This window comes from Vespa crabro, chromosome 5 (assembly GCF_910589235.1).
Source record: "Vespa crabro chromosome 5, iyVesCrab1.2, whole genome shotgun sequence".
In the NCBI taxonomy this organism is placed as follows: Eukaryota; Metazoa; Arthropoda; class Insecta; order Hymenoptera; family Vespidae; genus Vespa; species Vespa crabro.
In genome coordinates this window covers 3,785,480-3,797,762 of record NC_060959.1, presented here as the reverse complement: position 1 = coordinate 3,797,762, position 12,283 = coordinate 3,785,480, and the positions used below count along the sequence as shown (strand labels likewise).

The following is a 12,283-nucleotide window of genomic DNA, read 5'->3' as shown; positions in this document are numbered from 1 at the left end:
AGAAGAGAAAAAAACAATTTACGTAAATTCAAACGATAACTGCCACGTTGTCCTTTATTATTTAAACTTTTTATAAAATTTCTACGATATCGTTGCGATCTTTTTCAACGGTCGATCCTCTAGATTATTATTATTATTATTATTATTATTATTATTATTATTATTATTATTATTATTATTATTATTATTATTATTAATATTATTATTAATATTATTATTAATATTATTATTAATATTATTATTATTACTATTAATATTATTATTATTATTATTATTACTATTATATTATTATTATTATAATATTCTGGATAAAATGAGATAATTTATAGTCACTTACATATCGAGTCTTTTAAATATTCCCTCAATATCACCTATTACTCGCTACTTACATGCTACTTACTATCGACCGATAACTCTTTACCGACGACATTGATTGGAATCGTACCAAGAAGTAAAAGAAAATCGTTGAGTTAAATGTATAAAATAATTAGTATCCGGAGTCAAGGATAATCTTCCAGCGTCAACGATTGAAAAGTATATTTACGTACTTATGTATGTATGTATGTATGTATGTATGTATGTATGTATGTATTACACATACCTGTGAAAATATATCTTCGATCTTTACGCGACTGAAGAAAACTATTGTAAAAAATAAAAAAAAAAGAACGAAGAGTCAAAGAGACAACATAAAAGAAAAGAAAAAAATGGAAAAAAGACAAAAGAAAAAAAAAGGAGACAGAAAAGGACTCGTTGTTGCTTTTAAAAAAATTTTCCACAAATCGAACCCAAATGTAATACGAGACGATCGATTGACAAATCCTCATAGTCTGTTTACGAAAAACCGTACGAAGATAAAGGGAAATAAGAAGAAGAAATCATTGATTTATAACAAATACGAATATGAAAAGAATTAACATAAAGAGAAAACGGAAAGAAGAAAAAATGAAAAACCAAAAAACCAAAAAAAAAAAATAAATAAATAAACAAAAAAACGCATCGTCGCAATGACAGCGACAGATATAAACGCATGCATGTATGATGTAAGTACACGAAAAAAAAAATTAAAAAAAATAAAATAAAGTAAAATAAAATAAAATAAAATAAAATAAAATAAATAAATAAATAAATAAATAAAAATAAAATAAAACAGTAGCACCAACATGGTTTGCACACGTAGTTGAAAGAAAAGAAAGAAAAAAAGGAAAAAAAGAAAAACAAAAAAAAAAAGAAAAAAAAATACTTAAAGGAAAAGGAAAAAGAAAAAAAACGACAAGAACAACAACAACAACAGATGGGAGGCAAGAATTTGAATCAATGAGAGGCCTTGATTCAACGATCTTTCTAAGCAGAATCCTTACACGTTACACCACACATGATGATGTACTTGTAATTTCGTTGTTTATACATAGTTTCAATAAAACAACCACAACGATATCGTTGAAAAGCTGCGACGATTTTTCTCTAGTTAACCAACGTTTCGAATACTTTTCAACAATTCAACGATTTCAATAGGTACATACATATATATCTATATGCACACACACACACACATATATATATGCATGTATATATGTGTATATGTATTTACTTAGGTACGTTTAACGTAACAGTATATACTGTTTATGTGGTTTGTAATGTATGTATACTAATTCGATTTTATATATTTTATTTTATTTTATTTTATTTTATTTTTCCTTTTTGATTTTCTTTCTTTCTTTGTCATTTCGCGTCGCCCACGTAAGAATGACGTTTGAAAGGAATGACGACTTCTTTCGTATGACTTCAATACACCGAACATCGTATCCCCATTTTGGCGAAAAATCATTGTAATCGTTGAAATTTTGGCGAATTGGTCTCGATCGTGACCGTATCTGCTAAATGTATCGATTTTTGCCTTTCCACTGGAACGATTACTTTTTCTAGAGGACGTCTTGAATTTGAAATAAATTTTACATTGACTAACGAACCACCTTTCCCTTCTCATTTACTCTTTATCTTTCTCATTTATATTCTCGACATCGACGTGCGTTAACAAAATCTAACAAAATTCATTAGTTTTAAATAGATTAAAAATTTGAACTTCGTTTGACCACGAAAGATAATAAATTTCGAATTAAAATTCGATTTCGAATTGGGGAAAAGTGGCATGTATTTTTAATTTTCACAGTATTTTATTTTTATAGGAACGAATAATAGCACGTTGTATATTTTTTTATTACGAAAAACTAGAACGCTTCAGTTTAATCCGTCACGAAAAGAACCGTGTTTCGATCATTAGTCGCAAAAATTAGCAACATTTCATTTCTGAAATACGCCACTCTTCGTAATATTAATTTAATTGAATCATAATTAATTGAATCGTAATTAATTGAATCGTGATTAATTGAATCGTAATTAATTGAACATAATTTAAAGAAAAAATAAAACGTCCTACTTTTCGTAACAATATTCAAAATAAATTACTATTGTTCGTGACGAATTATAAATCGTGCTGGTTACATCGCGATTAACGTCGAACATGCTACTTTCCCGTGAATGTAATCGAAACGTGCTTCTATTCGTGACGGAATATTAAAATGTCCTAGTTTTCATAGTCACGTATGTAGAGTGTATCGACGTGCGTAACGAAATGTAACGTGTTTCATTAGTCTTACGTAGTTTAGAATTTTAAACTTTGTGACCATGAAAAATAATAAGTTTTGATTTCGTTCGAGAAATGTGATATGTATTTTCATTTTTAAGCGACGAATAATAGCACGTTATCTTTTTTTTGTGGCTAGAAAAACTAAAATATTACGATGTAATACGTCATGAAAAGAAATACGTTTTAATTATTATTCGCAAAAAATAACAACATTTCACTAGTAACGCCAGTCTTCATAAGACTAATTAATCGAACATAATTAATTGAATAAAAAGTGAAACATTGTACTTTTCGTAGCAATGTTCAAAATAAGTTAATATTTTTCTTTCAAAACGTATTACTTATCGCGGACATAATTTAAACATGCTTCTTTTCATAATAAATGTATTAATTTTCGTAAGAACATTGAAATGCATTATTTTTCTTAACGCACGTCGATATATAAATGCGTTCATTGTAATATTGTAACACTTCCAAGATGACGATATTCATAAACTCGTGAATAGGAAATTCAAATTCGTTTTACAGGATACCCTGATGGAATGGAATCCTAACTAAACAACTTCTCAAACGAATAGGTGTCATAGAGAAATGCATGACTTAATCAAAGGAATAGAATATGGATGTAGGACACAGCTTGTTGGGATAATCCTTACTGGATATCTAATTTGAACGTTATCCATATTCTATGTCCGGTTCAAACAACGTCCCCAAATCAAAGATAGTTGAGAATATTCCCAAATGTATGGTCGTCTCTCTATTTATCATCTCTGTAAATTCATTTTCATCTGCAAAACCAAGTTATAATGATTTTGTATGCTATAAATCCTTTTTTTTTTCATAATTTAATATTATATTCTATAAAATGGTAAATTCATATTTGATATTTATTATTTTAAAACAATTAAAGTTTTTTTAATTAATTATTCGTTATTTAAAATTTTTATAATTACAATCAAACGATGCGTCACGTTAAAAAGTTATAATTCATTAAAATTTCTCATTTTTATCATATTATTCTCATCCAATCATCGAAATTAAAGAACACTGGATACGGTCAGTACTTTACAATTAATGGACGATCCACTTGAGAACTGTGTGCTGTTGACTTTTTATTTTTGTTTTTTTTCTTCTCTCTCTTTAAAACTACATCGTATAATTATTACGTTTCACTAATCTCTCTCTTTTTCCTCCTCTCTTCTCTCTTTTTTTAATCATTTTTTAATTTCATAATAACAGTTCTAAAAACTTGACCCATTTTTTATCCGATTACTTAAATTATTTAATTAATTATATAACTTAATATACTTATTATATAAAATATTAATTTTATATATCAATATTAAATATTACTTTTTAATTATTATATTCAATCAATTTAAAGCTTTAATTTGTCGGAAAAATTAAAAATTTATTATTATTATTAAGATAAAACTTCCAACATTTGCCGCTGGCGGTAATGTGATCGACATAACAGGGCAGACGTAAGATCGTCAAGGTCCTTACGCATTAGAAATTCGAAGAAATTTTATCTCATGAAGAAAAAAAAACTTGGAATTTCTTAAATTGGAATGATTTCACATATACCGAGTGAATTACAAAACGTGATCAGCTTACATTAGATCATTCTGTTGCTATTGAATCAAACGAAAATTTGTTAGTCTTATATAATACAATTCAAACAAAGCTTTAAGATGATAAAACTTTTTCTCGATTCTTTTATTTTCGAAGTTTTTAAGGTTAAGTTAAAAATTTTTTTTTCTTTTTTATAAATAAACCTGTAAATCTTTTTACATTTATCTTTTAATAGATATTGAAACGAATTCGGCAAATATCATAAAAAAATATCTTTTCTTTTTTCATTTCAATCAAAAAAGAAAAATCATTAAAAATTATATATATATATATAATAGTTGAAAAAATTGTAGCTGATAAATATCATTTTTAACATTGTTTTAAGTTAAAGAATATATTGTTTTAATGTTTCTTCGGTTTATACGAGAAAAAAGAAATAATAATAATAATAATACTTTGCCAAATTTAAAAGTTCCGTAAAAAAAGACATGATAAAAGATTTCTTTATTAACGAGGTACATATATCGCATGTTACGCCGTTGTACGCTTTCCAGAATTGTTAATATACGTAGAGTAGTATTGAGTCATTATTGACTGTTTGTAAATATTTCCTTGTATACATGGAAACGTATCTAATGATACTGAAAGTTCCAATAACATTGGAAAATATACAACGGAGAATTAATTATAAATGCATACTCGTACATCAATGCATATAGATGCCGTAAAAAAAATTGAACAGTCATTTATTTTCCATTTTTAAATATGCACCTGATAAATATCATTTTGAACATCGTTTCAATTAAGATAAAGGATATTCTTTTTTAATATTTCTTTTAGGTCAAATGGGAAAAGTAAATAATAATAATAATTTTTAATAATTTACTTGTTGAATTTAAAAACTACAGGGTAAAAAAAGAGTTAACAAAAAAATTTACCGTAATCATTTTAGAGGCTCCCTTACGACTACATCATAACAAAAGAAAAATATTTTCGATCGATCTACAACCAACAGAATAACCAAACAATAAATTGATCACATTTCGTGATACACCCAATATATATATGTATCAAATAACTTCAGACACCTCTCGGCGAGAAAGCGAGAGAAAGAAAAAGAGAGAAAAAAAGAGAGAGAGAGAAAGATAATAAAAGATAGCTATGATTGGTGGAGGCGAAATCGATTAACCAATCACTGCCTCAAGAATCAAAATATAGAATATTTGTATTTTTCATAATTTCAACCATGTTTTAAATTATTGTATATTTAAGTTTTCTTTTTCGATTATAAGAACAATAATTAAAACGAATAATGCTATAATATCTTCAGAACGAAAAACATATATAGAGAATAAGAGAGAGAATGAGAGTAAGAAAGAGAGAGAGTGAGAGAGAGAGAAAGAGAGAGAGAGAAAGAGAGAGAGAGAGAGATGTGAATGATCGTTTTCCTTTATAGATATGAATCGATGTTTAATATCGATTTATGTTGCTTGCGATAATCGAAAAAATTGAAAGAACGCGGTACTTACAAGTTTTAAGTATTTATCATCGTATATACATTGGATAATTATGAATTTTTTTATTTTTAATTTATATTTGTATTTTTATATATACCAAAACTTATATGATCAATCATAATTATTAACTTTTATATCATGTATCTCGATTAAACATTGCAATCAGATATGAGTTAAGAAATGTATTTGTTTCACGTAGCACGTGTCACATATAAAGTGCGTAGATGTTGTTAAATCAATTAATAAATCATAATTAAAGTGAATTTTATAATTCCAGGTACGATGTAGATGAATATATATAGATCAAATATAATAAGGATTTGAATATATCATGATTTTGCATTAGTTAAGGTCCAATACGATTAAACTTGTTATTTATACGAACGAAAAGGAATTTTTGATTATTTTATCAACTATATACTTCAGGACTTTTAATAAAAAGGTAATATAATTAAATATTTCCTTTCATTGAAAGACACTGTTAATTTTTAGTTAAGTAATATTTTTTTCCTTTTTTTTTTCAATTTCCATTTTCGATTTATTCAGGTAAATAAATTTATCTTAGTCAAAAAAAAATATTAAATTAACATAGTTTTATATTGATATAAAATCTAAATAATTATATATATTTATTTATACACATACATATATATAGCGATTTTTGTATATGTATTTGTTTTAAAATTAAATAAAAAAGAATTACAAAACAATATATAAATAATAATAGATATATTAGAAAAAGTAAATATGCAGACAAGAAGGAAATGTTCTCAATCTTATAAGATAAAAATTACAAAAGGAAATTCTAATCGTAAAAAAGAAAATTTATCAATACAATATAAAAATTTACAATCAAAGTTAGGATTGAAAGATCTACGTATCATCTTGCGTGATATTGCTGCAGACAATTTAATTCCATCACATCAGCAGTATTTGATTACTAAAAAAATTGACTCTGCAAAGGCAATTAATAAATGTAAGATAAATACAAATAAAAAGACCAATCCAAAGAAAGGAAAATCTTCAGTTAATGGTAAAAGAAAATTAATACGTTCTAAAGTTAAATACTCTTCTAAAACTATTAAAAAAAAATCTTCCTCAAGAACTATTAAAGAACATGGCTCAAAGAAAAGAAAAGAAACAAAAGAAAAAATAGACAAACAACTAAATGTTGATACAAATCCATCGTGTACAAAAGAACAAGAAACTTATTTTGTTAAACCTTTACTTTCTATTGATAATAACAGTGTAGAAAAATATAAATTAGATATAAATGATACTGTTGAATATACACAGAAACACAAAAATACAGATTTATCTATTGTTACCACAAATTGTAATACAAATTTATTTTCTGATATATCTAATGAAAAAGTATCAATACCTTATATACATATTAAAAATGAATTAAAGAAGCAAGATTTAAATTCCAAAAAAAATCCTGAGATTGACTTTATTAATAATCAAAATTTAAAAGATAAATGTTTGGATGAGAAAATGCATAGAAAATTTTCAGAAGAAATGCAAATTGTTCCATGGACCTCAGAAGACATAAAAAAAATGGATGTTCAAAATTCTGAAAAAAAGAAAATATTACCAAAAATAATAAATAATATTCTAATTAAAAATATAATAATATTAGTAAAGGAACGTGATAATAATAGTACACAGATATCAAATAATTCACAGCATATGAATCATTCAACAGATATAGTATCAAAAGTAGATATTAATGAGAGTTCCTTGGTTGAAGTATCTAATAGAGTAGCCGAACTGACAGTAGATAATGTACATGAGTTTATTGAAAATCACGAACAGAGTTATTTGTTGCAACTACAAATTAATAATTCATCAAATATAGCTGATATAAATGTCTGTAACTCAGTTAATGATAAGTATACTAATACAGTGTTACAAATTAAAAAAGATGATAAATCTGTTTCTCATAAAAAAAGAAACTGGTTTGGACAAAATGAAGAAATGCTATTGAATAAGACTGGTAATAAAAAATTTAAACTCGATAGAACATATATACAACAAAAAAGTTTCAGTATGAAAAATAATTTTCTATTTAACAATAATAACTCTAATTCATTTTCCAAATGTGATAACGTAAATGTAACTGATAATAATATGTTACAAAATACAGATAATCATATAACTTTGAATTCTAATAATGATACTAATAGTAATACTTCATATAAAATACAAATTATACAAGAATCAATGAAGGCTGGTTTTGATACAAAGAAGGATGTTTCTAATAGTTCATACACAATATTTGATTTAGATAATGAAAAGAATGAATCGATACCAACGAAAGAATATAGTACAAATACAGAAAATATTGATGAAGACAATTTGAATGAAGATAGAATATCAGCTTGCAGCATACAACTAAATGACCAAAAGCAAGTAGAAAATAGAACACAAGGTGATAGTAGTGACGATGATTGTATTTCCTTATATGCCGAAACATTCACATCTCGGTAAGTATATTAATGTTATTTTATATAATTATATATGTTAAAATCTTTTTTAATATTATTTGATTATAATTAAAAAATTTTAACTTTTTTAATTGTAGTGTGGATTACTTTAATATTATGTTAAATACTTTAAATATTATGTTAAATATTTTAAATATTATGTTAAATATTTTAAATATTATGTTAATAAATATTTATTTTCAGAGATGAGACTTTTATATTAAATAATGAGACTAAAGCAATGACTGATTGTAAAATGATAGAGAAAGATCAGAATACTTTTGGTACAAATATACGACATAATATTTTAAAATGCACTAAAACATTTGATACTATTGCAGAACCAGATATTTCAATAAATAAAGAATTTTCAAATTCGGAGGGCATAATAAAATATGACAATATACAAACAAGTCATATTTCTTCTACGGAAATATTACTTGCTAATTCTAAAACTATCACTTCTATTGATTCTGTTTCAGTAAATAATAACAAAGACTCGCTTCTTAATAGTAATTGTAATGCATACAATGCTAATATTGTTTCTAATGATAAAACTGTAATTCAACATATTGAGAAAATACAATTATGGAAATACAAGATATATATAAAGGGATATTGTTATGGAATGATAAAAAATGGTCTTTGCCTTAAAAAGAAGTGTTATTACGAACATGATGTATGTAAAACTTTTTTTTAATGCTATTTATAATCATAAATAACTGATATAACGAATGTTTCAGAATAAATAATAACAATTTTTTATATTTTTTTCTTTCTTTCTTTTTTTTTTTACAGTTACAAAAATTAATTGATAAAATTATTTATGAATATAAACAACATCTTACGGATATAATAGATTATTTATGGTCTTTGAGACATATATATTTTGTAGAAATACTATATATTCGTATTGTAGAAGAACTTGATATAACTTCTATTATGAATATATATGAAAAGTTTTATTTACAAAAAAAAGTAAATTTACAAGTTATTTCTGCTACTATAAGAGCATTCTTGAATAAGGGAATGAATCCAAGTCATGTAGTAAATAATTTATGCAAAACTCTTACTTGTAATGATAAATTAACACCATATTATATATTAATTTCAATCAAACAAAGAATAAAGTCTGATGAATATTGGAACACCTTGCGTACTCTAATTAAATTTATAAAGCCAGACAAAGAAATTATTGAAACAATATTAAATGATTGCATAATAAATCGCCGTAATATTCAAGATGTTTACGTAAATCTAATAAAAAAGTTACATACTAATGAAATATATCAATTGGATACAAATTTAATATCATCTTTTAATAATTTATTACAACATGAATATCAAAATTGCTATGATGAAATGTCTCCAAGATCAGTAGATAATAATGAAAGCTTTTATAATAAATCATATACGTTACATTCAATTAGTAAGTATTAAAATAAAACAATAATAATACATTTCATTTTTATATCTACACAAAAAGTATGATACAATATATTATTATAACTTATTTAATATTCTTTGTACTACTTGTTTTATAGGTAATTTATCTAAACCACATTCTCTGTACAGAAATAGATTTCGGAACTTATATCTGATGCTAAATAATCTAGAGGAAAAATTATTACATGAAGATTATGACTATGTTATTAATATGTTAAATATATATCAAGAAACAGATGATAATCAATCATTATATTCTCGTTGCTGTTTTCGAATATTCTGTGCGGAAATAAAGCATTCAGAATATCATATATCTAAGATAATTAAACGTGCAGGTAAAATCAATAGAAATTCATTGATACAATATTTTAAAAAATACTTATGTAATAATATGTAAATTATAATATGTTATAATGTATAATGTTCTATAACATTTTTGATAAACATGATTTCTGCTGTTTTATTTATGAAAGAATAGAAAAAGATATACTACATTGTAATTAAAATACACTTCTTTTTAATTTCAAGTATATTTTGTTTACATAATAATATAGAATTTTTATAGACCTTTAATATGGACCAAAAGCAATATTTTAATCGAAGATTACTGTCGACTTTATGCTTAAATCAGTAAGAATAAGAAAATAAGATACTTTAATAATAGATAATAATATTACATTATATTATTAATTTTACATATATGTATAATATAGGTAATAATACAGAAGAAAGATTTCTTATTGATTGTTTCAATTACGAAGCATAATTGCATTCCCTTATATGTAAAATAAACAATTGTATCAATGTGTAAAACATTGATAATAAAACATTATTATCATATTAGTACATAGATTTTTTATTAAATTAATTATACTTACTAATAATGAAAAAATATAATTTTATAATAAAATAATAAATATAACAATTTTAATAATAAATATATTTAATAGTAAATATAATTATAATAATTTTATAATAAAATAATAAATATAATAAATAAATAAATATAATAATTTTTCATTTTTGGGCTTTTCAGTCCAAACAGGTGCAATCAATGAAGTATGTAAAATATTATTGGATGTTGCCATATATATTTTAACGAGATTAGTTGTAGATGAAATTTGGATACAAGCATATAAATTACTAAAAACCTTACAAATATGTAATGTACATTATGATGCTGCTTTTGTTATCTTGTCAGCTGAAATTTATTTAGCAAATAATCAAGCTATTACAGCATTCATGTTACTTAAGCGTAAGTTTATAATTAGTTATAAAAATTCAAATATTAAATAGTCAATTTAATTATGTATTGAGCCTGATGCAACAAATCAAATAAAAATACTATCTATAATTGAAAAAGTTTACCATACATATTATATAAAATTTAATTATTTACAGAAAGCAATATAATAAGTACAAATCGTAAAAATTGGAATGTCATAAGTAATTCTGAAGATTATTATCTTAGAACAAAGATAATAAACATTTTATTGGATGCACTTTGTGAAAAATCTTCAGAATATGTATTTTTTATGTTTCAATTTTTAATCAAAGATCAAGCTAATAGTTTTGAGCCTATAAGTAAGAAATCTGTTGATACTTTAATTTAATTATAATAAGTAATTATGCAACAGTACGAATGTATATTTTTTTGTAAATATATTTTTTATAATTTTTTATACTTTCAGATCTTGCATGTTATGTAGACAAATTGATGCTAAAATTTTTAACAAAAAAAGAAACTGAGTTGATTGTTAAAATGGGATATATGATAATTGAATATAACTTCACATTTGCTAATAATGTGACGTGTCGTGCTGCAATAGCAACTTTAGTTCACAGTAATATGATACTTGCTGAACGTTTGTATCAATATGCATCCGGTCTTGGCATATATAGGACAATAGAGGTAATTTAAAGATTTTTGTTTTACGATTTAAGAAAAAAAAATAAGATAATGATTTCTTTATTTTGTTTGAATTCACATATAACTAACTACATAAAATAATATCTATTAAAGATATCATCTTTTATACAAATCTTAATAAATGCTGATTGGGTAGAAGAAGAAATATATCTAATGTTTCTGGGTTTTTTTCGAAGACTCGCCATGAATGTCGGTCATAGTATCGATCGTTTTAACTCTACGCAACTATCTATATATATTATTTTTGAGGTAAATGTTATCTTATATTATAATGAAACTTCTTTCTAAATTTCTATAATAAGCAAGTTGTTTAATAGGATATACCAACAGAAGCAAACCTTTATCATGAAAAATCCTATGATCAAGAAAAAAAACAAATAAACATTAGTAAACAATTGGTAAGGCAGGTATTACGTACTCGATTTGATCCATCATTAACAATGATAGGAAAAATAAATGATACAATAATGCAATTGAACATTATGTCAGTTATAGATTATTTAAAGTTTGTATTGTAAAAACTATATTTGATAAAAATGTATACTTCAAAGATATTGTTTCAATCCAGATATATATAAAAATTTTATAATAAGATTAAGAACAATTCTTTAAACTTGTTTGTTTATTAATCTCATTATATAATATATCTACAGTATGTTAGGATGTATTTATAGACTAT

General features: G+C 24.2%; 2 protein-coding genes and 1 long non-coding RNA gene across 3 annotated transcripts in view; 2 read left to right on the top strand and 1 right to left on the bottom strand.

Moving 5' to 3' along the window:
• The window catches only part of LOC124424024, a 4,770-nt gene extending 192 nt beyond the window's left edge, over positions 1-4,578 (bottom strand). The window contains exons 1-2 of the long non-coding RNA XR_006942218.1: positions 3,601-4,578; positions 1-3,435 (exon numbers count right to left, since the gene is read on the bottom strand). The exon at positions 1-3,435 is cut by the window's left edge and continues 192 nt beyond it. This is a non-coding gene — a long non-coding RNA (uncharacterized LOC124424024). The remainder of the gene's footprint in view (positions 3,436-3,600) is intronic.
• A 50-nt stretch (positions 4,579-4,628) lies between these two features.
• On the top strand, positions 4,629-7,421 carry LOC124424336. The gene is made up of 4 exons (XM_046963244.1): positions 4,629-5,955; positions 6,017-6,181; positions 6,467-7,305; positions 7,404-7,421. The coding sequence occupies exons 3-4, from the start codon at positions 6,487-6,489 to the stop codon at positions 7,419-7,421; spliced, it is 837 nt and encodes a 278-aa protein (XP_046819200.1). The 5' UTR covers positions 4,629-5,955; positions 6,017-6,181; positions 6,467-6,486.
• LOC124424314 lies at positions 7,332-12,217 on the top strand. Its single transcript, XM_046963190.1, has 9 exons — positions 7,332-8,228; positions 8,433-8,907; positions 9,027-9,657; positions 9,773-10,009; positions 10,711-10,929; positions 11,076-11,258; positions 11,366-11,586; positions 11,698-11,853; positions 11,922-12,217. Exons 1-9 carry the CDS (start codon positions 7,432-7,434, stop codon positions 12,120-12,122), a joined length of 3,120 nt encoding a protein of 1,039 aa, XP_046819146.1. The 5' UTR covers positions 7,332-7,431; the 3' UTR covers positions 12,123-12,217.
• Positions 12,218-12,283: the final 66 nt, after the last annotated feature.